At 37.0% G+C, this 27,604-nt stretch overlaps 1 protein-coding gene across 5 annotated transcripts in view; it reads left to right on the top strand.

Annotated features, from left to right (window-relative positions):
* NBEAL1 (neurobeachin-like 1) overlaps positions 1 to 27,604 on the top strand; it is an 86,796-nt gene that overhangs the window by 32,975 nt on the left and 26,217 nt on the right. The window contains exons 10-31 of one of the 5 annotated variants that reach the window (XM_010565456.1): positions 1,334 to 1,640; positions 2,627 to 2,733; positions 6,226 to 6,312; positions 7,765 to 7,848; positions 9,376 to 9,474; positions 9,579 to 10,159; positions 12,272 to 12,404; positions 13,031 to 13,150; positions 14,407 to 14,710; positions 15,630 to 15,715; positions 16,145 to 16,234; positions 19,229 to 19,397; positions 20,463 to 20,596; positions 20,990 to 21,149; positions 21,246 to 21,348; positions 22,094 to 22,250; positions 22,847 to 23,005; positions 23,368 to 23,527; positions 23,788 to 23,876; positions 24,850 to 25,431; positions 26,083 to 26,258; positions 26,629 to 26,782. In XM_010565456.1, coding sequence (XP_010563758.1) covers positions 1,334 to 1,640; positions 2,627 to 2,733; positions 6,226 to 6,312; positions 7,765 to 7,848; positions 9,376 to 9,474; positions 9,579 to 10,159; positions 12,272 to 12,404; positions 13,031 to 13,150; positions 14,407 to 14,710; positions 15,630 to 15,715; positions 16,145 to 16,234; positions 19,229 to 19,397; positions 20,463 to 20,596; positions 20,990 to 21,149; positions 21,246 to 21,348; positions 22,094 to 22,250; positions 22,847 to 23,005; positions 23,368 to 23,527; positions 23,788 to 23,876; positions 24,850 to 25,431; positions 26,083 to 26,258; positions 26,629 to 26,782 — 4,041 coding nt within the window. Of the gene's footprint in view, positions 1 to 1,333; positions 1,641 to 2,626; positions 2,734 to 6,225; positions 6,313 to 7,764; positions 7,849 to 9,375; positions 9,475 to 9,578; positions 10,160 to 12,271; positions 12,405 to 13,030; positions 13,151 to 14,406; positions 14,711 to 15,629; positions 15,716 to 16,144; positions 16,235 to 19,228; positions 19,398 to 20,462; positions 20,597 to 20,989; positions 21,150 to 21,245; positions 21,349 to 22,093; positions 22,251 to 22,846; positions 23,006 to 23,367; positions 23,528 to 23,787; positions 23,877 to 24,849; positions 25,432 to 26,082; positions 26,259 to 26,628; positions 26,783 to 27,604 lie in introns of those variants that run through there. The other 4 variants (XM_010565464.1, XM_010565481.1, XM_010565473.1 and 1 more) reach the window with 4 other exon arrangements.

The raw sequence follows: 27,604 nt of genomic DNA, 5'->3' as shown, positions 1-27,604 counted from the left end.
TCTACAATAACTACACATTCATATGAACTTATTGTAATATTTTCATATCGTAAAGAAAAAATACGGGTAACTAGATTAGGAGTTTCCACCTGCAAAGGGGTAAGTTTTGTATCAGCACATGAAATTCATCTAGCTTGCTTGCTGGTGCTGAAAGTAAGCTGTTTCAGTAAGAGGCACAGGGCCTTTATAGCCTGGGAGCTCTTTAAAGTCTTCGAAAGAATGTGAAGAAAAGAGGATGTTCATCATCAGCAAAGCCAACACCCACTCTCTTGGCTGACTTCTGTAATGTGCTACTTAGTCTGGTCACAAGCAAATGTTATTTCTGATGATCCAGAAGACAGTGTTTTTAAATGTTGTCATGGAGCAGTAAAGCCAGGCACTGCTCCACCAGGGAAGGCAAGCTGAGACTGAGCATGGTGAGCAGGGCAGGCAGAGGCAGTTGACCTCACTGGTAAAAGGTGAAGCCTCACTGTACCTGAACAAGGTGAACAGAGCAGCTCTGGTGGTAGTAACCAGGATTAACCAGCCCAGATCACTAGACAAGTCTGTAGTGATGAAGCCTGAGATCAAGCCAAGAAGTCTGGTCAGCACATCAGGGTTGGGGTTTGGTCTAGTGATGGGAGCTAGGGTCAATCAAGAGTCCAGTGGTTGCCAGGCCCATCCATAGTGATGAGGCAGGTCTAAGGTCAAGCTAGGCAGTCAAGTTTGTGGGTCAGGTTCAAGACAGTCCCTGGCCAGGCACGGGCATGGCTGCAGTTGTAGCTCAGGGAGGTAAAAGGTTGAGAGCCGCAGACTGAATGCAGCTCCCTAGAGAATGCAGGGAGTCCCTTACAAGGCTTCTCAAAGCTCTCTACAAGGCTGGGCACCTGCCCCAGATTTAAGGTGGCCCTGAGCCTATGCAGTCAGACCCCCAGAAAGAGAGGTAAGGGAAGTGCATTCAGGGCCAAGACAAATGTTTGCTAATTATTATGTTCTTTTCAAAAATTTTAAAGTATCATGAATCTCATGATATAAAATAAAAGTTCAAGTGAAGGTTTACCTAGAATTAGCAGTTTATCAAGGCTACCTTATAAGAATCTTAAAACATGCATTTAAACTATATTTCCTTTTCACTATAAGCATTCTCTTTGAAAAAGAAAGTCTAGTTAAGTGAACAGCATGGGATGCATTTCAGAATGTTTCATGTTTTTCTAACAATTACAGGGCATTAAGAGACATAATAATGCATGTTGCCTGATTCAGATAACTCAGAAACTGCTTGTTTGAAGAGGTTTGATTTTATTTATGTATTTATTATTTTCTCCTTAATCACTTTTTCCCCCATGGGTTTCAGAGGAATGCTCTTCTAGCAGTATCTCCTGCCACCATGGAAGTCTTGATGCATGTTTTAGCAGACTGTGACAACTGGGATGACAGGAACCCTGAGGAAGTGAGCAGGAAGGCAGAGCTGACTCTGAAGTGCCTGACAGAAGTTGTCCATATCCTTCTAACCAGCAGTTCTGACCAGCGGCAAGTGGAGACGAGTACAATATTGGAGAACTATTTCAAGTTGCTTAATTCAGACCATTCAGCTTTACCTAATCCAAGGCGATGCAGACAGTGGGAGAGCAGGTTCATAGCACTACAGATCCAAATGCTGAGTGAGTACCCAATTGTGCAGTTCCTTTAAATATGTCTTGATAATAGTGAAGCAAGTAATGATTGAACCATGATAGTAATACAACTGAATATTCTACCAAAAAATGTTCACTTGGCTAAGCAATTGAAAAATTTCAAACATTTCATTGACATCACTTTAGATGTATTCTTGTTTAATCGTTCACTACAAAAAAAACCCAGAAGAAACCATATTGAATTGCTACCATTTAACCTGAGCATCAAGGTTCATGGTCTGCAGGTCTCCATTAAAAAAAAACCAACAAACAACAAAAACACCAAACACTTTTGTTGGGCAACAGCTGACACTCATCAGCACCTTAATAATTGCAGAACAAGATGGGTCTGTAATGAAATACCCATGTGGTGGCTGTTTTGTGATAGTTCACTTTCCAAACGGCATTATTGTAAACATTGGCCTAAAGTGATGGTCTGAAACAGTTGGGTTTAAGTCATTGGATAAGAACTGAGGATTTGGAGGTTTTTCCACTTTGATGTTCAGAACGGGAAATACAAATAAAGGTATTTCTTTTCCCACACTTCTAAAAAAGCTAAGGCATGGTACTGAGATGATGAAGAATGCTTACAGTATAAGGCTGCTGTAGAATGCAGAGTAATTGCTTGATGAGGAAGCAAGTGTTTGTGTGCTTTAAATAAAAGGTGTGCTGCTTATGTATGCACAAATGGTGATGACTTTAAACAGAGCCCCAAAGCAATCAAAGATATTCAGTAGCTGAATCTCTCTCCAGATATAGTAGGTTATGTGATAATTTTTACAACATTGAAATGTTTAGCTTTAGGCCTCGTGCTCTGTGTTTAAAATGCACATCATTCTTGATCAAAGAATTCACAGCATATAGTTTGTTGTATCACTTTTTTCCCCATGTTTATTATGTAATGTGCAGAAAAAATGCTTGATGGATTTGGGAAGTGTTTTGTCTTTGATGCCAGTTCTGTTTTGATTTTATAGATACCATCACAGCCATGTTAGACTGCACAGATAGGCCTGTTCTGCAGGCAATTTTCCTTAACAGTAACTGCTTTGAGCATCTCATTCGACTGTTGCAGAACTGCAAGGTAAACTTTCTCTTATCAGGATGTTTTTAACAAAACCTGTCTTGTAATATTGCAGGTATATTAATTTCCTTTATATCCTCCTTCTGAATTACATGTGATTTTTATAGTGTCTACATACTGGAAGTAAAACTTCGGATCGGTTAGAGCCACTAATGCCATGAAAGATCTGAAAGATCCAAGTTACTCCAAAAGCTTTCTTTATTCCTAATGAAGTAGAGGTATTTCTTGTCTGTCTTGTAGCAATAAGCAATTAATGCTTATTTTAAGTCCTGAGCAAAATACCTTTACAGATCCCCCTCAGTCTCTTAAATCTGTTAAGGTTGTTACTGGAATGAATCCCTGCCCCTTCCTTTCTGGTTGGGGGGTGGTGGTGATGGTGATGTTTGTTTGTTTTTTTATGTTCTGTCACTGGATTGCTCGGAAGTCACTTACAACTGCTGCCAGATGGAGGTTTGAATTCTTATTTCAGAGGCATGTTGTTCCATATAAAAAAACCTTGCTGGTATGCCTTTTTAAGTGTTTCAAAATATTTGAATCTTGTGTAGCTGATGTAAAACATGAGCTCAAGCTGTTACCAAAGTTCTTCAATTGTTCTTTTCCTTCTACATAGGATTTAGTATTTACATAGGTTTTGTGTGTTCATCTCAATCCTAGATGGTCATAATTTGCAAGCTAGTGGCTTTCTCTGATTGCTTTGTAGATTTCATTTTTCCCTGTGCAAAAGAACATAGATATGATGTAACTCTGTGGAATATTTTATTTCTCTTTTTGTGATGTGTTGGTGGCATAGCTATTTTGAGCTCTTCTAATGCTGGCTAATTTAATACTAGCTACAGTATACAATTTGATTCAAATCCATTTAGATTTTGAATTGGAACATATTTCAGTGCAGTGATATATTAAAAATAAGTGTTTGGATTATGTCCTAACTGTAGTTTTAATCAGTGGCAGAATGCCAACTGACTTGAAGTGTCTTGAACAGTGTTTTTAGTTTATCTCCTCCTGAAAATATGGGGTTTGACCTTTCTGTTCTCCTCCTCTGTTTGGGAATCTGTGCATATTTTTGTACTGACCTTGTATTCTGTAAGAAATTTCTTTTTTAGTTTCTTCTTAAATCATCAAGTAGTGTGATGTTTACCTGTTCATGGAGACTCTAGCTGTGTTCCTGCTCTCATATAAACAAGGGGTGGAATCTGAGAAAGCACGAACAGCTACTCTATTTTTGCAGCTTGCTCCTTTTAATTTTTATTCTGCCTGTATGTATGTCATAAGATACACTCTTTTGAGGGTTTTTTCTTGTGATGCAGTCTCACATATTACTGTGATTGATTGGATATCAGTGCTGCCAGTTTGCTACATAGTGGGTTTTTTTAACGTTTCACAGTCAGAATACTCCTAAGGATGAGAAGCAGGGAGAGGGGGTGGAAGATGTGAAGGTGCTGTATGTTTGTATTTTCCAATATACTGCATCTCCATTCTTTTTCAAAGCCAAATAGCAAAGGTGAATTTAGCTGTGGATTTAGGATTTCTCCTTATTAGCTGGGGGTGGAGACGCTATTTCTAGATCTTTTTTCTTTACCTATGAAAATCTTGCTACTGGATTCACCAGCAAGCTGTGTAAAGTGCATTCTGCAACTTTGCAGATAGCGGGAGAGTCCATACAGATATCTGAAACTCAGGAAGCTATTGGATCTTCAGAAAATTTGAAGTGCAGGAAACTTCCATGGAAAGGAGGGGTAAATAAAATCCATACCACTATAGCTATCCCAGATAACTCAGGATATTCAAGGCCATACTTCTAGACATACTTCCTAGTCATTTGCAGTTCAATAATCTTCTAAAATTTAAATCTTTTTTTCATATTTGCTGGTTTTAGGGCTTATGGGCAAACTGTCTTCCCTTAACTATGCTCTGGGGTTAGAGATCTGCACAAAAGCTTTTCAAAACTGCTTGGTTAAGTTTTGATGATCTGAATGTTGCTTTTTGCCTGTGACATCTGAAAAGAGGGACTGTACTTTAGAGGTATCAGGAGGTGCTTATTCTATACTGAGAGTCATTTAACAAGCTGCTTTGTCGGTGCTGAATCTTTTCTCATCTATTAAACTCTCTTAGACATCAGACTTTGAACAAAGCACAAAGACCTCTAGCGGTATGCCTGGTTAAAAAAAATTATTTTCTGAACAGCTTTTAAATAAAAGAATTAAAACTTAAAACCATATGGGCATTGTAATAAAAATCTGTTATTCCATTTTACATGTATTATGAGAATTGAAGTAACCTATATGAAAAATTTGTTTGTTTTTTTTTTTGCATGTCTGCATTTGTTTGTTTAATGTTCTTATTTCCACTTGTTAATGTTAAAACCTTCTGAGGCATATTATAGTTACTGTGCTGCTCTTGACTGTGATGTACCTTTCAAAATGACCTGTGTTTCTAACTATGTGCTTTCACACCTATGTAAGTCAAAGTAATATCTTGAGTGTTGTCCTTCTGTTTGCCTGAATTTATGGAAGTTGATTTCTCAGGTTGTTCCTCTTCAGAGAGACTACATAGCAGAAAAGACAAATGCTTAATTTTTACCCACTAAAGGAAAGTGTTGTTCCTTCTCTCTCTCTCTCTTTTTTTTTTTTTTTTGAAGGGACTTTTAAAACATTTTGGTCAGGGATTTTTTTTAACACCTCAGTAGAATCTAAAAACAGAGGGTGATAAATTTTAGTCCTGATTAGGTTGCAGCTAAGCTTTGTACACAAAGTGACTGCAATCGACTAAGAATTTGGGTGAGCTTTAAACTTGCAAATTCAGGAACCGACTAGGAATCTAGCTACTATACATAGAGCAGTTTCTTAGCTGAAGATGCAGTATAGGTGTATGTTTGATTTAAAGCTATTTACAACCTGTCTGATTCTTAGGCGATGGCAGAGATATTTTACCCTTCTTCCTGTCCTAAAGACTATGTGCCCCAGAAATTCTGCTGCTGTTGCTGTTTGAAGATTAAAATTTTCTGTCTAGATATCTTCAGCCTTCACCTAGGATGAAACATAAGTGGAAAATGGTGAAACATCTGTATCATCCATTTCTTTGCTGTTGTCCCACTGTTGTCTTTATTTTTTACAAGTACGTTTTTGGGAACCTCCTGTCATGTTGCATATTGGAAATGAAATCACAGTTGCTAAGCCAGTGACCAGTTTAAATTCCAGATAGATCTGTTTCCTTGTCTCAGCAATTATATATTTTCATTTAATTCTTGGGGGTGGGTAGATAAAAAGTGATTACTATTTAGCAAAAATACAATGTAATCTTCAGTATCATAAGAATTAACACAGGACTAATATTAATGGAGGATTGTGTCTCACTGGTGTGAGAACTCTTTTTTTTTTTTTCCCCTTTTTTTTTTTTCTTTGTATGTGAAATCCAAGGCAGCCTCCACAGGTTTGGCTGCAGGTAACTGTTTAATGCAATTATTTCCATTATTCTTGTCTCTGTTTCTAACAGCTGTTTTTAAATGCTAACAATAAAGTGGCAGACAAGAGTGAGAAAGACCTTGCCAACAAATTACTGACAGAAATGAATGAGGACCAGGTACCTACCTAACCTGTATTTTGCTTCAGTTGAAGTCAAGACACAATCACAGGAAAAATGATTCCTGTGCTTCACCTTAACCATCCTCTTTAAGCCTCCTGCAGCAAGATGATGTGTTGCTGCACACATCAGTATTTCCTGTCTCTGGAAAATAATTTTTCTGAATAACAGATTGATTTCAACCTCAGTTTTATTAATCTGCTTCAAATTGCAGATATTTGCAATAGATTGAGCCTCAGTTATGCTTCTTTTAAGGAAAAGGTGAAGTACATGAATGGAATCCAAATAAATTCTATCAACCTGGTGGTGATTTCCCCCCCCGCCCTGCTTCCCTCTCTTTTTGCTTCTTTGTCTCAGCACCGTGGTGTTTTGGATTCTGGGGCCTTGTTTGTGAATCTCAATGGTTGTATTTGATGTCCTGATTCTTTGCTTGTCATCAAGAACAGATGTTCACAAAAAAAATGGACAGGCTGAATCAGGGAGGTAGGAATAGCCTGTTGCTTTAATTTTCCAAAAATATTGTGGAAAGTTTCAGATGCAAATTGTTGTTATATTAATTTTATAGTAGAATGATTTGTTCTGATTAAAAATGTAAAGCAATGCTAAATACAAGTATGGTAATCTACAAATTGTGATTCTAACTAATAGCTTTGGCTTTTTTAGAAACTCAGTGTGACACTCTAACCGCATGTGAATGTTTCTTCACATCTAACATCATCTTCTGATTCTTGACGTTTCACTTTCAAAATACGTCCGATATGCATATAATATTTCAGAAATGACAAAACAGAGTATGTTTGTTTGCACAGTTTTGCTAATTATGTTTACTGATGGATATGAAATAGTGCTCTAATGCTTATGTCCTTAAAACCACTATAGAAATATGAATATAAACAAGAATTATAGGGGGAAAAAAAAAACCAACTCAAAAGGCGACTTAAATTGAAAAAAGAGATGTTGATCAGTGCAATGAGGCTATGGGTGAGGTGGCCACCTTACTGTGCTGGTGTGACTTCTCTCTTACAATTTATTTGTGTGTGTGTGTTGTAGGGACTTGGATGGAAAAGAAAACATTTTATATGAACTGCAAGTGCTTGATTGTCCAGCAGCACACACACATATACTGCAAGAGGTTTCCTAATTTGTTTTCCTCCCTCCCTCTTGAGGTTGTCCATTAGACGCATGAGGAAAACCTGTTTGTCCATCAGAATATTTGAAGTGTAATGTGTGTTGTGAATGCTTCTCTTCTCTTGAAGTATGTGGCTAGTTGTCTACTGTTATATAATTCCTTGTAGGCCATGGGATTATGAAATCTTGACTGGTGGGGAGATGATTTTTGATGCGCGTTAGCAAACTCTTGGTTTACCTCCTGGCAGGAGGGCACAGTATAGATTTTGGAGCTGAACTGTCCTTGCACATTTGTATATAACTTGTGTACCTGCTACTTTTCAGGTGTTTCAGGGACACCTAGACTGCTTGGCAGTATCAACCATTCAAGCCCTCACAGCAGTAATGCACAAGTCTCCAGCTGCTAAGGTAACAGTATATATGCAGAGGTCTGTTTGTAGTAGGCTTCTTGATCTTGTTTCCAGTTAGTGTTTTTTATCACAGTACCTTGACAAATCTTGCTAATGAAGATGAGCAGATTGTAGTCATGCTTTTCTGCCAGATAGGAGTAACTGATTAGCATCCCTTTATACTTGTCTAATGGCTGGACACCGAGCCATCTTTCTATTAATTGGAAGATCAGAGTGTTAATGGCAGTTGGAACCTTTGTAAAGGAAGTACATTGTTACTTGTCCCATGAATATGTGGGGTGGCATTAATGGATATGTGCAGGAATTTTCAGGCAGGAGTTTGTCTTGTAGTTTTATCATGGCTTTAAACTAACCCAGGACGGTATTGCTGTCCAAATGGTGGTCTTGCTGTTCCCCTGCCCTTCCTTTGTAGTTATTCTTGTGGTTTGATAAATGGATAGGTTGTGGTTAGTTTGTGAACCTGACTGGAAGCTAAGCTCGCAGAAAAACAGTGTATTTATTCTTAGATTGCTGAGTTCATTAGATTCACCCCATGGTTGAATGATTCTGTAGTCTTGGCACAGGGAATGGGATGTGGCTGCACAGTGGAGGCTAAAGGAAGAGTGGGAGTCATCTGATTTGGTTGCTACTTGCAGTACAGTCTGAGTGAGAAATGGCAGGGTCAGTTATGCTGCTCCAGAGCATTACTCAGAGTACTTATTTCTCCACTGACTCTGGAAAGCCTGGGAAGAGTTGTATGTTGGAGGTGAGGATTGGCTGTGATTCACAAAGCATCAGTAAAGTTTTCAATTGTACTTCCACTGCAACATACATATTTTTTCTTTCCCTATTTACCTAAGCAATCATTTCACTTCTGCTGACAGATTCATCCTTTAAAAAAAAAAAAAAAAAAAAAAGTAAGTCTTCATTTCAGTGCAGAATACAGCTGGGAGAAGAGTATCCATCTGTATGATGTGTTGGCTGTTTACTAACTAAACCACAAATGGATGCTACAGTTTGGATTTTGTTGCTTGATTACTTTTTTTCCTTCATGTAAAATCAATTAGTTTTTTTGAAAAACTTCCTTGGAACACTCTTCTAATTTTTGAAGTGTTTAGGATGGGTGGTTTTTAATCAAGCTGGTGTAGGAAAATCTTTCATTCAAAAATTAATATCTGAATACCTTTAATTCTGAATGTAATAATTTCATGCTATAGTTTGCATTAAAAAATGAAGCTATTAGTATTTTGTGATAGGATTAACATTTTGATTGTACCAAAGCAATTACCTTCTATAGGTAATTATTAAAGTACAACTTTGATCTTTTATTTGTTTATCTGCATGCTGCAGTGAGATCCCTCTCATCTGCAGCATGCTAGAGATAGCACAATGGACATTATCAAAAAGAGATGTCTAGCCTGTAAAACATTATTCTTGCATTCTAATTATTTTGTGTCTCATATTGTGTTAAATTAGAACTTGCTGCAGTAGATGAGCTATTTTTGTCCATTTTATTTGTTAGTGAGACTGCTATTTTTATCCTCAGGAAGTCTTCAAGGAGAGAATTGGTTATGCACACATATATGAGGTACTAAAATCGCTGGGTCAACCCTCACGGGAATTGCTGGAAGAACTCATGAATATGGTGAGATGTGCTTGCTTTGAATGCTAGAATGCTTACATCTTTTCAACAGTACTTCTAGCCCTATTTTATTGTATTTCACGTCTGAGTTCTCTGCTGTTTTTCAGGCTGTTGAAGGTGACCACATGGCTGTTGGGATACTAGGCATTAGTAATGTCCAGCCCTTACTGCTGCTTATCCAGTGGCTTCCAGAACTAGAATCACACGACCTGCAGATTTTCATCTCAAATTGGTTGAGGCGAATCTGTTGTATTAACAGACAGAGTCGTGCCACTTGTGTCAATGCGAACATGGTTATCCGTATCATTGAGACATTAAATTCCCATTCCGCGCTCCATTGTACTTGTGCAGAGAACCTGATTGCCCTTCTGGGCTCTTTGGGGAGCCAGTCAATGGGCTCAGAAGAACTGCTTCAACTAATACGGCTCCTGAGGACTGACGAACCAAAACGAGCTCACCCTTACGTTGTTCCAGTGATGCGAGCCATTCTAGCAATGGCCCGGAAGCAGGGCATGGCTAGTGCCTTGCAGTATTTCAACTTGTACCACAGCATGGCCGGAATTGCTGTTCCATCAATTCATAAGTGGCCAGGTTCTGCATTTTCTTTCAACGCTTGGCTCTGCCTTGACCAGGACCGGGTGGACCCTAGCACGACTAGCAAAAGTGGCAAGAGGAAGCAACTCTATAGGTACAGTTACTATAACTACTTCCAACAGCACAAATCTAGGTCATCTATTCCCTGCGGCATATGGTACCCTATGACATATGGTACTCTGCTTATCTTCATAGGATGCAATATTTAGTGCTTAGTTTGTGAAAGGGAGCAATTTCATCTGTCACCAGAGCCAGGCTGTGTTACAGAAATAAGCATGTAGTTTCTCAGTTATAATGCTTTCCTGTCTACAGTTTCAATATCCATAACTCCAAATTGTGTTAAGGTTCATAGCTTAAACAAACAAAGCAACTTAAAAAAAACACCCCAACCCCCCCAAAACCCCATCCCCAAATTGAACAGGCTTCCCACTGTTTTCTGTAAAGGTAATGAAATCTGTTTTCTATATGAGAGCACAATGAAAAGGACACCTTCATTTGCTTAAATACTAGACATTGATGTGGATGGTTCTTGGTACACTAACATTCAGCAGCAAACATGCAGAATGGGGGAATAGTAGTTAAAGCATCTCTCACTCCCTTCAGTCCATTTTACTGCACTGCAGTTTCAGGGGAAATGTTGAAGAATGCAATTCTAGTCATAACAGAATTAGTATTTTCCAAACCCCTGTGTCTTAGAGTATTACTTCTGTTTATTAATAACGATGGTGGTGGGTGGAGACTCCCTGGATTTCTGTAGCTACCCTGTGTATTTGTATAGCACAGCCCCGATGAAGGGTGCCACCTGATGAACTGTCACATTGCTGTTTCCAGAGTTTGTCAGTGTGTCCCACTAAAGATCTTAAGTAGACTGTAGTTCTAGAAAACTAGGGTGGAATTGCATTACAAAGTAAAAAAGCTGCGATTCGTTTTCAGTGTGATGATATTATACCAATAACTGACTGGTTTTCCATCATTTGATGTACAATTCTGAAGACCTTATTCTGGTTCTGGGAAGCTGAAACAGTAGTGTATTGAAATTAATACAAAAAAGAGGAAACGTTTAAAATTCCAGTTTCAACTTGAAATGTTAAGCACACAACTGAATTAAAATAATTAAAATTTGATCTAGCTGCTATGTTTAACAGTCTTCAATAGATGTAAGCTGTCTTACAATTGAGGTTGTCTATAATATTAATGCTCTCTGTGTGTATTTGTATTCTATATTGATAGATGCACATATTGGATAGTACAGTAGTTAATGCATCCACTTGGACTAATGGTGCCTAAGGGTGTGTAGCAGGTTTTGGTAGCAGTTCACAATTTTATATAAAATTTTTTGTACTGAAGTGCTTAAAAAAAGCAAGGTTTCTCCAGGCAAACCTGTGCTTGCAGGGCTTATTTATAGATAGCTGCTTACAGCTGATTTTCTTCATTATATGAGTGAAATAAGATATCTAAGGATTACTACATTTACATTTTGCACTAAGGTAAGGTTCTTGCTGATAGGTTATTATGGATAAAAGAAATAATGGATGACCCTTATTGTCTCATCAAACAGTTCTAATGCAGATTTGTCTATAAAATTAAAGATTGAACTTTCTGCATTTTCTAGACGAGTCATTCCATGTGCTGTTTTGGTCTTTAAAATAAATAAAATCTCTGTATGCAACGCTATGATGTGAAACAAGGGAAATGGACAAAACTTAACTACTAACTGTAACAGTAATGTCACGAATCTGCATGCAATATTGACAGCTTTACCAGGGGCTGACAGACACAATTTAATTGATAGAAAACAGCACAGGTTGCAGACCAATCTCTTCTTTATTACAATATTGTAACTTCCAGAGACTGCACCGGGCAGGACTTTGTAATAGAACCAGTTTAAGCTGTGTGGATCAAACTGAAGCCTTACTTGTTGGGAGCGAGGTTATGTTTTCATGTAAAAGATGGTTGGCTACAAGCTGCTTTGAGAGCTTTGTGGATCACCTTTGGCCTGCATGTCCTGTGCCTTGGGGTCCCTTCCTTGAGGCAGTTCATCTTGGGTTTTTTGGAACAAGAGTAACAGTCAGTCAAGTAGTAAATAATGGACCAGCGACAGATGGCTTCAGTTGGTTCTCTCCTTAATGAATGTACTGTTAGGTGATTTCCAATAGTTCTGATGAAGTAAGTCCTTGATTGCGTGTTTTGTTGTCTTTTTCTGTAGCTTTTTTACAGGAAGTGGTATGGGTTTTGAAGCATTTATTACATACTCTGGGGTATTGGTGGTTGCAGTTTGCACGAAGAGGGAATATGCAACAGTCATGCTGCCTGACCATTGTTTTTTTGACTCTCTTTGGGTAAGATCTGATACTGAAAAACACTTTGTTTAGTATAGTACTGTTAGCTCAGAAGTCAAAGTTTTCTGGTTTTGGGGTTTTTTTTGGTTGTTTTACAAATGGTCTATTTTATCATATTTAAATAATTAATTGCATAAGAACAGATTTTATCTCAGTTAATGCAAGCAATTTCCATGTAGATTAGTGGTTGATTGAGCTAAATTATGCCTATGTTATTAGGCATTTGTAATTGATAAGCTGGTTACAGTGTTGTGCTTAGTTGTTTTTTTTTGTAACGTGCAGATTTTTTTATATTAAATTATAACAAGTATAAGTGGCTGTGGTGCTATGTGAGTGAATAAAATGTGCTCCTGTGTTTCTGCCTTGTTCTTTTCTATTCCCATACTTAAGGAGTGATATGCATTATCATGAAAGAGCTGTATCTCTTTCCCTTCAAAAACCTGTTTACATGTGAACTTCTTAAAATGGAAGCAGCTGATAGGTGGTCTTATCTTCTTATTGATACTTTGGATTTATTTTCTTAAGTGGTTTCTTCATCAGATTAGTTGAGATGAAGTTAAGTATTTCCATACAGTCATTTCACTGCTTTTTAATAATGACTTAATTATGTTATATTGCTTAATCAGCACAACGTAACTATTGTTCACGTGCCTGGAAAGAGGCCCTTTGGTCAGAGCCTTGTGTACATCTACGTTAATGGACAGCAGAAGGTCTCTGCCCCACTTCGATTCCCTGCCATGAATGAAGTAAGTTTACTTTCTGAGTCATACCCCTGTTGTGATGAGCTCTCATAGAACAATGAGAATACAGTTGGCTTTTTTAATCTGGAAATTGTGTAAGAGTTTAAGAGAGCTTAGCCTATTGCTAATAATCTTCTGTTCAACTTTGGACAGTGTCCAGAGTATCAATTTGGAGTATAATTAACCATTAATTAATGCTTGTTTAGTCATCGCAGTTTAAAAAAAAACACCAAAACCCCTCCCCCCAGATTACCTTGATTAGATTGTAGTGTTTTCTTCAAAATAATTACCTGAGCATAGTGACATAATTTCTGAGTAAATCATAATAAATCACAGCTCTGCCAGTAGGATTGGTGTGACAGTAGTCAATGAGGAATATTCCCTGTTGCTTTCAACAGTAACTTTTAAACTTGTATTTTCTGTATATACCCTTAGTATGCTAATCTTATACCTGCTTTGTTAGCTGGATAAGCAGTTTACAAGCAGTTAATCTAACCATTTTGAGTGTGTACACGCTTAGCCTAAAAAACCACACTAGCCATCAAAATGAGTATGTCATGTTTAGTTTTCTTTGTAAGTGTTGCCCATTCTTTTTGTAGAACAAATCCATTTTAAACTGGGCTACAGTACTGCACATTCTTCCCTCTTTTCTAAGTTCTAATTTGATATTTGTTAAATAAGTGGAGTAAACACTTAAATTGGACACAGTCGTAGTAAAACCAGTATAACACTTAAAAAATGAGAGTAAATGTAATTTCCATTGCGAGATAAAACTGGATTTTGGCCCATCCATAGAATAAGCACTATAAATATCAATGTAGCTAAAAGTAGGGCAAGTAAGCTTCCCATGAGAGCATTTATTTGAGTGGAATAACTGATACAAGAAATGTACAGTAGCAGATATGCTGGGCTAGTATTTTGGAATATAATCCAGAAGAGGAGTGTTTACCAGGGTGTCTGGAGCACCAACCTTCCTGGCTCTGCTCCTGCCAGAGGTCACACAACAGCTGAGGTGACCAAATTGCTCTTAATTGGAGAAAGGGCACTCTCCACTGTTGTGGAAAGTGTATGCTCTTTTTTTTGTCCTGCTGTGCTAGATTGCTTCTCTTCCAGGGCACGCCAGAACTTGTTGCTCTTGGTTTAACTTATGTAGTTCAGGTTTGCCAGAGATAGTCTCCAGGTTTACTTTGTAAACTGTGAAAAAAGAAGGTTACATTTACAGTATGTGTTCTGTTTTCTTTCTTCTATGTGTGACTCTCCAGTCTTTTACTTCTTGCTGCATTGGTTCAGCTGGTCAAAGAACAACAACTCCTCCTCCATCTCAGATACCAGATCCACCTTTTTCCTCCCCTATTATGCCCCATCGGACATCACTTGGGGGCATTCTCTCTACAGGAAGCTGGGGTGGGATGCTTGGAAAACCAGAGCTCATCACCAAGATGATCTCAGCAGGGACTCAGGACAGTGAATGGGGATGTCCGACATCTTTGGAGGGCCAACTTGGATCAGTTATCATCTTTCATGAAGCACTGCAACCTCCTCAGGTGAAAGCATTATATTTGGCAGGTAAGTGGTGATTGTACTGGTTTTAGTGGAATAAAAGGGATGAGTTATGGACAAGACCCCACTGAGCTTTGCTGTACACAGACACATAATGAAGAAGTTACAATCCAGAAGAATTGCAGAGGTGACCTAAGTGAGAGGGCCTTATAATAAATAAGCTTAAAATGGAATGATAGGTGGAAATTTTATTTAAAATGTTATGTTTGCATAAGCTCATCTACTTATAATATGTACAGACCTGCCAGAATCAAAATGTTAGGTAGTGTTTTCACTTGTAAGGTCTTAATTTTTACTGCTCTTAGCCTACATGTGAGTTTACAGTTGAGACTCTTTAAAGTATTGCCCTTGTTTTGGGAGGCTGCTTAAAGGTGATTTATGCTTGAGGATTTTTCCACAAGAATCAATTAATAATTTAAGGGGTCATTTAAAAAAATATTCTGATAAGCTATGTCTTACAGTTTAAAGTACTAGAGTATTAAGTTCCATAGTGACTTGAGGTTGTTAGAGATTAGCATAAAAATACTTCCATCATTGAAAGGAAGTATTTTGTATTACTAAACAAAACTATTTTGAAGATTACTCATTTTCTGGACATTTGGGCTTGATGACAGAGAGATTGGTGACAAATATGAGAGGTATTTGTAAAGACAGAAACATTGGGGCTGTTTGAATGTATAAAAAAATGCTTCTTTGTATAGTTTAGCTTTTTATCAAGAATGCATTTCTTTTTAAGCAGACCCTATGGAATGAATGATTTAAGTCATAGAGACTACTTCAAAGCATATCTCAAATAGGTATGGTGTTTGTTGTTGCAACAAAGTGTAGTAGCATAAAATTTGAGAAGGTCAGCATTAATATCCAGTGGAGTCTTAAATATATATGTTACAAATATATAATTTTATATATAATATTTTTTTAATAGGTCCAAATTGTTTAACTCCATGGAAGTCTCAAGAGGCTGAAGTAGCAGATCTCCCCAGCAAGGTACTGCTTCATTATACACCAAAGGTATGAAACAAGACATAATTTCTCTTTGATTACACAGTGTACAGTAATTTCAGAATATGTTCTAGATGGTCTTTTTTTTGCTTTGCCCTTGCTGTTTCGTAGAACAGGTGAGCGTGCCATCTTTACGCTGTGGTTATTATGGGAAGATAAAGAGCAGTGAGAGTTTTCTTAAACTGTAGTCTTGTGCAGAGATAGTAGGTTTTCTTCTTGTTTGGCAAAAGGACAGAATTACCTTGTATTATTGTGAATGTCAAATCTAAGATAACTTATATGAAGTTCCAGGGGTTTCAAATTGTTTAAATACTTTAATATCAACACAGTGGCACTAACTTCCTGAAACACATTATGCATCATTCAGAAATCTTATGTGTTCAAGGATCTGTAACTTGTTTCCTAAATGATATTGTAGCCTCTTCATTTGTTTAACAGGCCTGCAGAAACCCAATTTGTCTTGACCTGTCTGCAAATCTTTTACATGGAAGACTAACTGGAAACAAAGTAGTGAACTGGGACATCAAGGTAAATGCATACTGAAGAAGCAGAACCTGATGTATATATGACAGTGGTTGTATAAGTTCACCTAACTTTTGGAATGCCAGAAGTTATTATCATAATGCAAATGACTTTTAGCAGGTACAGCATGGTTTTGTAATGAGAATTAACGGGTTAACGCTGTAGCTGGAGTAGTATTACATTACATTTATTCAGAACTTAGAAGGACTACTGCTCTTAATGCCATAGTGCATTAAGATATTCTGTGGTAGCTGACTACTCTTCATAATCTGTTCAGTGCATGTTGTGTATTGAAAGCATTTTACCATCTAGGGGATTCTGTCATGGTTTTCTTGCAGTCTTAAACTCTGAATTAGATTAAGATTAGTAGGATTAAGTTAACTTGTGACTGTTGTGTTAGTCATATGAAAAAAAAATTATTGAATTGCTGACTAACTTCAGCAGAAAACAAGGTGTGGAGTTAAAATATTACAAGAATCTAGCATTTTTTAAAGAGGTAACTTATTCTAGTTATCTTATTTACTTTTGGTTTGGGGTTGGCAGGACTAGATGATCTCACTTCAAAAAGCCTCACTTCAAAGAAAACACCAAATATTCACTAAAGTGTTATACCTTACTCTGTCTCTGCTATACACTAATTGTCCAATATTTTTTCCTTATTGTTGGATACATTGGGATATCTGATTCGTATAGGCTATGCAAATCATCTTTGTTTAACTTTTGCTAGCAGTTACAGTCACAGCGCTACTGCTTTATTAATATTGGAGCTTAAAAATTAACATTTTATGGCTAAACCTGTTTCTAGTCTCCTGCTCAAACATTCTATTATAGCAAAACTGTCCTATATCTTGGTTTTTGTTTTGTTTTCTTAACCAACATATAGGATCCTTATGCCCTTCTGGTTAATCAGTTATTTTTTAGTCTCATGCCACTGACAGTTCAGATCTGACTTTGTACTATAGAATTAAAACTCCACACTGCCAACGAGATTTAGTGTTAGTGGTTTAGACTTTCTTGGTGCTCCATGAACAGAATACCATTTAGGCAAGTTCTATGTCCATTAGATGTCTTCTGTGTAAAATAGCAAATGGTCTTCTACTTGGTAGTTCATGGAGAGGAGGAGGAAACCATGAAATGCACACCAGCTTAATAAATATCCTTGTGTACCTGTCTGCTTATTTGTTCCCTGATCACTAACACATATTAATACAAAAAAATCAAAGTTAGGCTTAGCTCTGTGCATGAAGAGGTAATATTTGCAGCATCAGAGTTTGATCCAGAAACAGTGACATAAATAAGGATTTACTACTTTTAAATTTAAATAGTGTACATCCAATTCTGTTTTACAGGCAGAATCTTTGATTAAGGGCTCTTAGCTTTGAGGAAAAATAAAATGCAAGGTCAGTGTAGAAAACTTGTCAGTAGAATGCAACATCTTTTTTTTGTCTTGAAGAAAAATGTGCAAACAAATAAGAGCTGTTTTTTTTTTTAAGACCAGTGAACAAGCAACTGTACTAGCAAACTAATTAATAAAGAAATATTGTTGGAGCTACACTGTGCATATGCTGAATTGTAGAGATTAACGTTAAGAAAATTCAGACACTTGCCAAGTAATTTTGCTATTATGTGAATAGTTTGAAAATACTGCAATTTTTCTTCAGCGAGTAGTGGGAAGAGGGGTGTGTGAGGGGTGTTTATGTCTCTAGCTTTATGGGAAAGCATATTGTGAGCACAGGTTTTAGGAGAATCGTTGGTTAACAAACATTATGGGGTTTAGCACCCCCTTGAGGAGGACTAGAGTGAGGAAAAAACAGAAGAGCTGATCTGGAGCTCATGAGGAGATAGGTACAGTCTAGAAGGAGCTACAGTTACTGTGGTCATGTGGTTCAGACAAATTCTGTTTTTCAACTTTAAGTTGATTTCTCTTTCCAAAAACTGCAGGTCTGTGGTGCCTCTTGTTTTGCTCAACAAACATAGAAATCTTCATCCATGAGAGAAATTTTGCAGATTTAAAAAACTTTCTTAATTTTGTTAAATTCACCTTAATAAGTTCACTAAAATTCACCTTTTGTTAAATCCACCTGGCCTGGAAAGGGGGCATCATAAAGGCACATGGAGCAGAGTAACAATTGGAAAAGTAGAAAACAATGGAGAAGGAAAGGATCATTTTCTCCACTTCTCCCCAACATTTCTGACTGGGAAGGAAGAGTGAGATCCCACATTATTAGACTGGCTTACAGGATGTTGGGGTTTTTTGGCTGTTAAAATTTTACTACACAACAGTTTTCATTGTGCTAAGCTGGGCAATTGAATAGGTGTTTCTGGCTAGTTTGCTGAGACCCTGATTTTCTAAGTGGCATTGTGAATCACTTCTAGAAATCTTGTGATTTGAATATGTTATACCTTACCACAAGAAGCATTGTTTGAAGTCTCATGCTATCACTGCTTGTGAGGAGGGGGGAAAAAGGGGAGCTTAGGAGACTTGAATTTGAAAAAGGGCTTAGAATTGAGGTATGTGTAAAGTTACTTTAAAAAAAAAAAACAACAGATTTTATTATTTTTTTAATTGCCTGAAGTTGAAATCTTGTAGGAATATGATTAAGGCACAGTTGTGTATAATCTTTTCTTATTGCTTGCTGCGAGTAACTTAGAAATCAGAAAAGTATGTTTTTCCCGTTTTTCAACTATATTTAGCAGAAGATTCTTTCTAAGATTTGTATCCTTCAATTTCCCATGTTTATGTGAGGAGAGGAGGAAGGAAATGTAAAATGTACTTTCAAAGCAAGAGCTGAGAAGAAGGCATGTGTGTAATTGCTGTATCTAAAATTTGGGCAGCTCTGTTAAACACAGTGTTTTAAACTAGTTTCAAAGTGGTGTGTAAAACATCCTGATAAATTTGTGAGTACATAAGGTTCCTTGTATTTGGAGTAAATTTCTGTTTTGTAGTTTAGGGGATTTTATTTGTAGTGATGATGTTCTTCCTTTTTCCTCTTGATTTAGGATATGATCAACTGTATTGGTGGAGTAAATGTGCTGTTTCCATTGCTGGAGCAGATCAGTTTTCTTGGTGGACAGATGCCTGAAAAGTCTGAAGGGGAAACTCTACCTCCAGAACTAGTTACTCCTGTAGAGGAAGACTGGGTGGTATTGTCATCCACAAAGGCATCAGGTAAGAAAGTACAGTTGAACTGAAATAATTTTTCAGCTTGATTTTAAAAGTCTTCCTATGAGTGACAGAAAGCTGTTTTATTATGTGCTGGCTTTTCCGGACTACCTATGTAAAGCTGAAAGGCTCTCTTGCTGTACCTAGATATCTGATGTGGATACCGAATACCAGGAGTTCAGCACTATCTAAAATTGACTTAGTAACATATTTCAAATATAGCTACATTTAAGAGCATTATTTTTCTTTTCATTATTTACTATTACATTAGTGTCAAAGTATGCAGTTGTTAAATTTCTATTCTGAAAAGTTTGTTCTGATTATTTTAAGAAATTATGTTTGATGCAAAGCCTGCTAATATACATAGGAGGAGCTTTCTACAACTTGAGTGCTGGGTCAGCCACACGAAGACTTTGCAGCATCAGAACAGTACTGTTTAGCCTTTACCCAAACTTTTATTTTCTTAAGAAAACATTCAGGCTGCTACCTCTTCCACACACAGTCAGATTTTAGTATTAAAATTTGAAAAAAAAGGAAGGGAAGCTTTAAGACTAGATTTTTAAAAAGTGTGCTAATATTGAGAAAAAACTTTGGTCTTAATGGAAACCACTGGGAAATCAGACCTTGCAAGGGAAAACAGCATTTTTTTTGTTTCAAATATGGAATGGTGGAGTAAAGCAGAAAAAAACCCCAAGTATCTTTTTCTCTCTCTCTTAATTTTTTGGGTATCGTGGCTAGAAAGTGTCAGTTTGCAACTAGAGGAAGGATAACTGCAGCATATATAAAAGATTGTAACTGAGAAGTTTGTCTGTAACCTACAGCCAGATGGATGAAGCAACAGAAGTCAGGACTGGGGTCAATTTTATTCTAGAGAAGCATGGAATGATTATGACTCTGCACAGGAAAAAATCTAAACACAGCCTGCAGCTAGGGACCAAACAGAAAAGGAGTTGAGAAGTTCAGGAAATAGTGAGGAATACAGACACTTGATTTTACTTCTTCCCCTCTACTTTTATGCAGTGGTCCAACAATAAACCATGAGGCTTTTGCTGCTGCTGTTCTGTTTTGCAGAAGCACGCCTGGAGAAGAACATTGTTGCAACTTTTATCTTGATGATAAAACACTTCATTCAGAGACACCATGTAAATCAAGAAAATCTCATTCACTCCCATGGAGTTGCCACACTAGGAGCCTTGTTACAGAAGGTGAGCAAATTTGAGAAACGTCCTTTAGTAATGAATGTTGTGGATGAGGTCCTGATTACTTTGAAACATTCTTAGTTTGGCCAGGATGCCAAAGGTCTTTAAAGGTCTCCTTAGTACATGCTTTTCTTTTCTCATGTTTCTGAAAACAAAGATGTGAGGAGGTTGGTCTTGATCTGCAAAGTGAAATACCATGTTTTGTCTTTTTTTCATGTTCTGCTTTTTTGTTATTAGATACTGTGTTGTATGATCATTCAAACTAGACTGTTTCTTGTATTGCTTCAATGGAAGCAGACATTGGTGTAGAAGATAAAAGAATCTCAGAATTTGATTTAAAAAAAAAAAGTTTAGTAGGATATTCAATATTTTGAGTGCTAACACTTGTTATTTTGAAAGGTGCCAAGCAACTTAATGGATGTGAATGTACTGATGGCTGTACAGTTGTTGATAGAACAAGTCTCAGTAGAAAAGAACATGCAGCTTTTGCAACAGATGTATCAACACTTACTTTTTGACTTCAGTATCTGGAACAGTGGGGACTTCCCCTTCAGAATTGGTGAGCTGGTGGACTTAGGCAACTGTGCAAAGACACAGTACTCTTCACGTGACATAAACCTTTATCTAGGTTCTAATAGAAAACTTTATATTGTAGGGCATATACAATATCTTTCTACAATCATCAAAGACAGCAGAAGACTCTTCAGAAAGAAATATGGTGTGCAGTTTCTTCTAGACACACTCAGGATTTATTATGGGTATGAGTTTTACCTCTTCTAACTCCTCATCTATTGTACATGGCTGTTGCGTTGTGTTTTTTTCCCCATCATCCTAGTGAGAAAATTAATAAATAAAACTGCAGGTTGTCTTTTGGAGGTTGATTTAATTTTCAAAATAGCATTGATTATTTTTTTTTTCCATTTGACTTGATGCTTTTCCTTGACTTTAATTTTTATGATAGGATTATATAAAATTTATGTCAATGATACTAGAAATGCTTGGAAAAGTCATTAAAATTACAAAATTGAAGGACTTGTTATCAACAGTGCAAATTAAGTCATAGATCATTACCATTATGAAGGGAGAGGGTGTTTATCATTTTAAGTTCTTTTATATCCTTGTAGAATTTGAAGTAGGACTTTTTTAGGAATTTAAATTTTAGCTTTCAGTCTTGGTGATTTATATCTGCTTATGAATATAGTTATGTCATTAAGGAACATTGGCTAGAGACCTTGCTCTTTATTTTAAAGGGTGGGAGGGGGGAACCTGAAATCCTGACCTCTATCCAGATCAGTACAAGTCTACATTTCAGGGCTTTTATAGACTTGGGAAGTCTGATCTACTATTGCTGATTACTATTCAGCTGCCTTATTTCAGTAAAAATTGATAGCTTGTGCCACGATGTCAGTAGATGAAAAATTGCAAAACTAGCACAATCAAATTGATATTAATGAGTCACAAAGAACTTCCTCCAGGTTGGTTTTCCTGTCTGTTGGTGTATAGGAGTGGCTGTAAAGACAGTGATTTGGCTCCTGATGACCTGAGAACAATACGGACATCCCTCTATGGACTAATCAAATATTTCCTGAGCAAAGGAGGAACACATGAAGAAATACAGAGCATCGTAGGATACATAGCTGCCACCAGTGAAGAGGAGCAGGTATCCAATATGGCATAAATTAATACTTTAAACCATACATGTTTTGGTTTTGCTTCTTGGTGTTTAGAAAGCTTGTGTCTTGTGTGATTAAAAGAGGGGGGAACAAAAAAGAAAAAAAGACTACAAGCAAAGTGTTACTTGATGCATGGTTCTGTTTAGATGTAGCTTAGGCAGGTTATAGAAGAACTTGGCGAAGTGTTGTGCAGGCGGCCATATTTTTACTGGTTATTTTTTTTCCCCTGAAGAGGGCAGAAAGCACATGATGTGCAATACTGCCATTAGAAAAGTTCTTTTAGTTTACAAAACCAAATGAATTGGACTTCCAACTGATCAGAAGTTGTAATGATGTGGTTTCTATTTTGTAGACATCAACAGAACTTCAACTTGCTTTGTAGCTCTAATTACAGTTTGATAAGCTGTTCTGTATATAGAAAGAATATATTAAAAATCTAATTTTAAATGCAGTAATATTGAGCAGACAAAATGTCTGTTTTGTAACAAGCAAGGGTAAAATTTAAAAGCCAAGAAAATTTTCCCCAAACAGAGCATGAAGTCTGAATGAACTGTGGATTAATTTAGTTGTCTTAATTTTGTAGCTCTGTGGAATCCTGGATGTTCTCTTCAGTCTACTTCATTCCAGCCCAACCCCAGACCAGCTTTTTTTATTGCTTTTTGAACCAGGGAATGCTGATATTCTTTATGCTCTGTTATTGCATCAAAGATACTCTGACAGGCTTAGAGAACTTGTATTCAAGGTAATGAATTGAATTAGATGTTCTTAAATTAATCAGTTGAACATAAAATTGTATTTTTTCAATGATCTGACTGCAGAAGTGTATCCAATTGCAAAGATACTAATGATCCAAGTTTTAATTTTTTCTTGTCTTTTCTGTTAGCTAGATGTAATTGTTTACTACCATAGTCATAATCGAATTAGTGTTCTCTTGAAGTGAAGTATTGGGATCTTAAAAAAAAAAAAGTCTATGTTGTTTGAGTTGGCTTACGAAGTCAACTTTAAAACCAGTGGACTGGCATGTTATATCATACACAATTAAGTTTAAGAGGTCTGGGTGCTCCCTTGTGTTTATTTTGCATTTGTGTGTACTTTTTCTTGCAGATTGTAGAAGAGATGCTGAAATGTACTAAAGTTTATGAACGTAGTAAGCACCGTATGAGACTCAGAGAAGTGGGATACTCTGGACTGGGGCTCCTTCTGAATGAATCACCAGTTGCTGTTTCTCTTATTAAAAACCTTCTTAACCAAGTTCTGTATGCAGGTAAATGGCAAGTGTTGTGTCTACCATTAGCAAACTCCTGCTGCTCAGAGGCAAACATATTTGGTTTTTTGTTCAGGAAAACCAGAGCTGTTCTGTTCAAAGTTCCCATTAGTCTCAGCTAACATTTTCTTAGTTCCCTGAAGTTCGTTCCCTTTACTACCCCTGGATGCGGAGGTGACCTCCAAGGCAATTTTTAATATTTAGCTATTACATTCTCTTGAATGATATTGTTTGTGTTGTTTTTTCTTTCTCCCCTACAGATCCTGCTGTGAATTATAAAGATCTCATAGCTGTAGTGCATCTGGCTCATAGATCAGATATAAACGTGAGAGTGGTTATCTGTAGAAAGGTAAGTTGTCTTCTTTAAAACTGGAGTGTTGTCCTTTAAGCCCATAAGCTGTACAGCGTGATATCTTAATTATTTATTTGAGAGACAGCGGTGGTATTTGTTGCTACTGCCTTCTTTAGCAATGATTTATGTTAAAAATGAAGCCTATCTGTCACTTAATGTATTCAAGTCCTTTTAAAAAAACAAAATAAAAAGTAAAGCCTCTATCATGATTCTTAAATAGCTTGTATTTTCTACAGGTTAGAGATAGTAGACTCCTTGAATTACTGAGTTTTCTCAAACGATGCTTAAGACTATGATCAAAGTTTTGTTTGTATTCTTAATATGTTAATTTGATAGAACATATTATGGTTCAAAAGAGTGGTTGTGGATGCAGGGAAGAGATAGGGAAGAAGCAGTGACTTCCTATACTGAGCTCTTTCTGGCTTATATCACTGGAATTAGTACTGAATGTAGCTGTGAGGCACTGTATTGTCTGTTACAGTTTCTCAAAGTGAAAAAAGTGAAATGATAATGTACACTATTGGTAAGCTATTAATATGCAGCTTTCTTAATTTTATCTATTTAATAGTTTCTACATATTTTCTGTTCTAGATTTTCTTTTTTTGTAGTCTAGTAGCTGAATAGGATTGTTTGTTGTGATAACTGGCTTTTGCAGGAATTGTTGCAGAAGAGTGGCTGAAATATGAGGACTTACCAATATGCTTTGATAGCTTCTTTTCTTCCTTACTCCTGAGAATTTTTTTCTTTTTTCTTTTTTTTCCCCCCTCAAATATATATTTCTAATGAGAACAATGGTTTTGTGGCTTGTTTGCTTATTATTAACCAATTGTGGCTCTTTTACAAGGTTCTAAAAAAAAAAAAAAAGCAAAAAAGTTGTAACACTGTAAAACATCTAATTGAAAAGCTAGAATGAATGCCGTTACAAGCTAAAATTAATGTGTAGGTATGGGATATCTTCCCCTATCCTTAGGTTTTGCACCTTTTGCAATCCCACTTGGATGCAGCACAACAGATTTCTCAGCAGCTGGGCTGGCAGGACACTTTGATTAGACTATTCCTGAAAGAAAACTCAGAGGTCCGGATTGGCTTTAAAGAGAACAGAGCTGATTCCTCAAGGGAAGAGGAAAAAAAGCGTCCTGCTGAAGAGCTTCAGAAATATCAAACTGATAAGACAGAGGGAGACAAAACTGTCAGCTTTGCATCTGTTAATGGTCTGTTTGATCAGTGGAGTTTAGAAGACAACAAATCCCTGGATGTCCCTGCCCATTTCTCTGTTATGCCGCTGGAAGATGCATCCACAGCAGAGATGTCTTTTAGGTCAGAGGACCGAGAAGAATTGTGGCACAGTAATCCTTCACATTTGAGTTTAGATCTCTCCAGTGTTGACTCTTATGAATTGGCTGACATTGTGAATCAGATGACAGATAGCCAGCCCAGCACACCGTCACCTATAGAGAACACAAAACCATTCTCTGGACAGCCTGACAAAGAGCTGGGCGTTATAAATGATGTGGGCTTCACCGCTGATCTTTCTTTATTGGAAAACCAAGGAGTAAGTAATTCACTCTTTATGTGGTTAATTTCTCCAAATGTCTGCAATTCCTTTTTTTTTGTTTTAATCATCTCCCTGATGGATAATTATTGTCCTTCCCTCCGCCCCCCTCCCATTTTCTAACAGAAATGCAAACAATATAGCTCTTTTATAGTGGGTAGGGGTACTTCCTTTCCTAATGTGTCTTCTTTTTTGGTTGTCTAGTTGGAATAGCTTTGATGTTAAAAAAAAAAACAAAACCACACACCACCCCCCCAACCCAAACAAAAAAACCAAACAAAAAAAAACCAAACAAAAAATCTCCCACAAATAAACAAAGAAAAACCTCTACAAACTCACCACCCTCCCTTCTATATTTCAACATCCTTTATCTTCCAGAGGCGGCATGGAGCAGACTTGCTGTGGAAAAAATCAAGGGTAGCTAAAGGTCAGACTGAAATAATGATGTAGAAGTCAAGTTAGTATGTATTACACCATAAAAGCAAGCCACAGTCTCTTATATTTGCATTTTCATGTATTTAGCAATTGGATTTTAGACTTCAGAGTTTTCAGAAATGCTGAAACATGCAAGCATAGGGACTGTGATGAATGAGAAATGTTTCAAAGGTTTTCTGAACTAGAAGGGCTGTAAATATTTGTCTTCTTTTGTAGGGGGGTGATAATGAGCTCATACAGTTACTTACAGACATCTTACTGTGTATAATGTGGAAAGGCATTGAAAAATCTGATGATGATGCTTGGATTGAGAGAGGACAGGTGTTTTCTGCACTGACCAAACTGGGGATATCTAATGAGTTGCTGCGACCTTCTGATGAAATAAAACTCAAGTGAGTGTACAGTTCAAGGATGGGTTCTTTCATCGCTTTTGAGAAAAACAGAGAAAGCAAGGGGCATTAATGAAGCTGGGGAGGGGTGGGTGTTTTCCAGCAAGGTGTACTTTTCTTTGCTTTTTCTTTGCATACTGTTAGAAGTATATTCCACTAACTATTTAGTAGTGTCATGTGACCATAAGATTTTGAAACTGTATCGCTGACTTCATGAGCTTCTCAAAATCTTTTACCTCATCAGCTTATCGAGAAGATGGCAGTTATGTCACTGCAGACTAAGAGATTCAATTAAATACCTAATTGGATTTTTTTAAAGCCACTTACACTTAGAACATGTAATAATTACTTTGGGATTTTGTTTTCCATGCAGCTTACTGGAGAAGATGTTAGAATGGTCAGTTACTGATAACAGAGATTCAAAAGCTCTCCCTACACATGCTGAAAATGCCTTCAAGCTCTTGCTAATTGTACAAGATTTCCTGCAGGCAGAAGGACTAGTTAATTCAAATTTATGGACAGAAAAGGTACAGTAACTGCATAATGGAAGTAATGTATATAGGCTGAAGTAGTAATGAAAACGGTGTCGGCTTGGATACTGTCATCCCTTCTAGGTATATATTTTTAAACTATAGAGTAAGGGTTCATAGTGAAATGGATTACATTGCCCCTTAATAATTAAAAAAGTGTGAATACTTACTACAGGGAATAATATAGTTAATTCAGCAAATTAAATAGGCCTCTAAGTGGTACTCTTTATTAAAAATCCAGGTCTTTTCAGACTGGAGAAATATTTAGAAGATGTAGGAGCTAATGAAACAATGTCAGTTGTAGCCTAAGCAGATTTTGCACCATTTATCAGCATGTATGACTCATTGTGTGTGTCCTGAATAAAAGACCAGCCAAAACGCTGCTCTCAGTTGCAAGCTGAGAAATGTCACTTCTGGGCTTTGACCCATATTGGCGTTTCAACATGACTTTGTGTATATATATGCAAATAGCTCGATTTTATGTATTAGAGTCAGAAACATGAGGTCTAAGGAAGAAAATGACTAGCAGACACAGTAAGTAGTAAGGTAAAGAAGCTTTCTGTCACCTGGCTGTTTCTCCTGCCTTGTTGACATATATGTTGTAGACATACATAATTGGCCTCAATGTTTGTGTAATTTCTGGCAGTGGTCTTGCTTCCTTCACTGTCTGAGTTGTCATTGCTTTTCCATTTTTCAAGGCTAAAAGGCAGAGGTATTTTATGGAAACCATCATTATATCATGATAAATCCTTTAAAAAATCAGGTTTTTTAAGGCTACTTTTTTTGGGGGGGGGGGGGGGGGGGGGGGGGGGGGATTTT

Source organism: Haliaeetus leucocephalus, unplaced genomic scaffold (assembly GCF_000737465.1).
Source record: "Haliaeetus leucocephalus isolate CR32 unplaced genomic scaffold, Haliaeetus_leucocephalus-4.0 Scaffold1, whole genome shotgun sequence".
NCBI classification, from domain to species: Eukaryota; Metazoa; Chordata; class Aves; order Accipitriformes; family Accipitridae; genus Haliaeetus; species Haliaeetus leucocephalus.
Note: the sequence above shows the minus strand (reverse complement) of the source record. Positions and strands in the feature narration are given on the sequence as shown.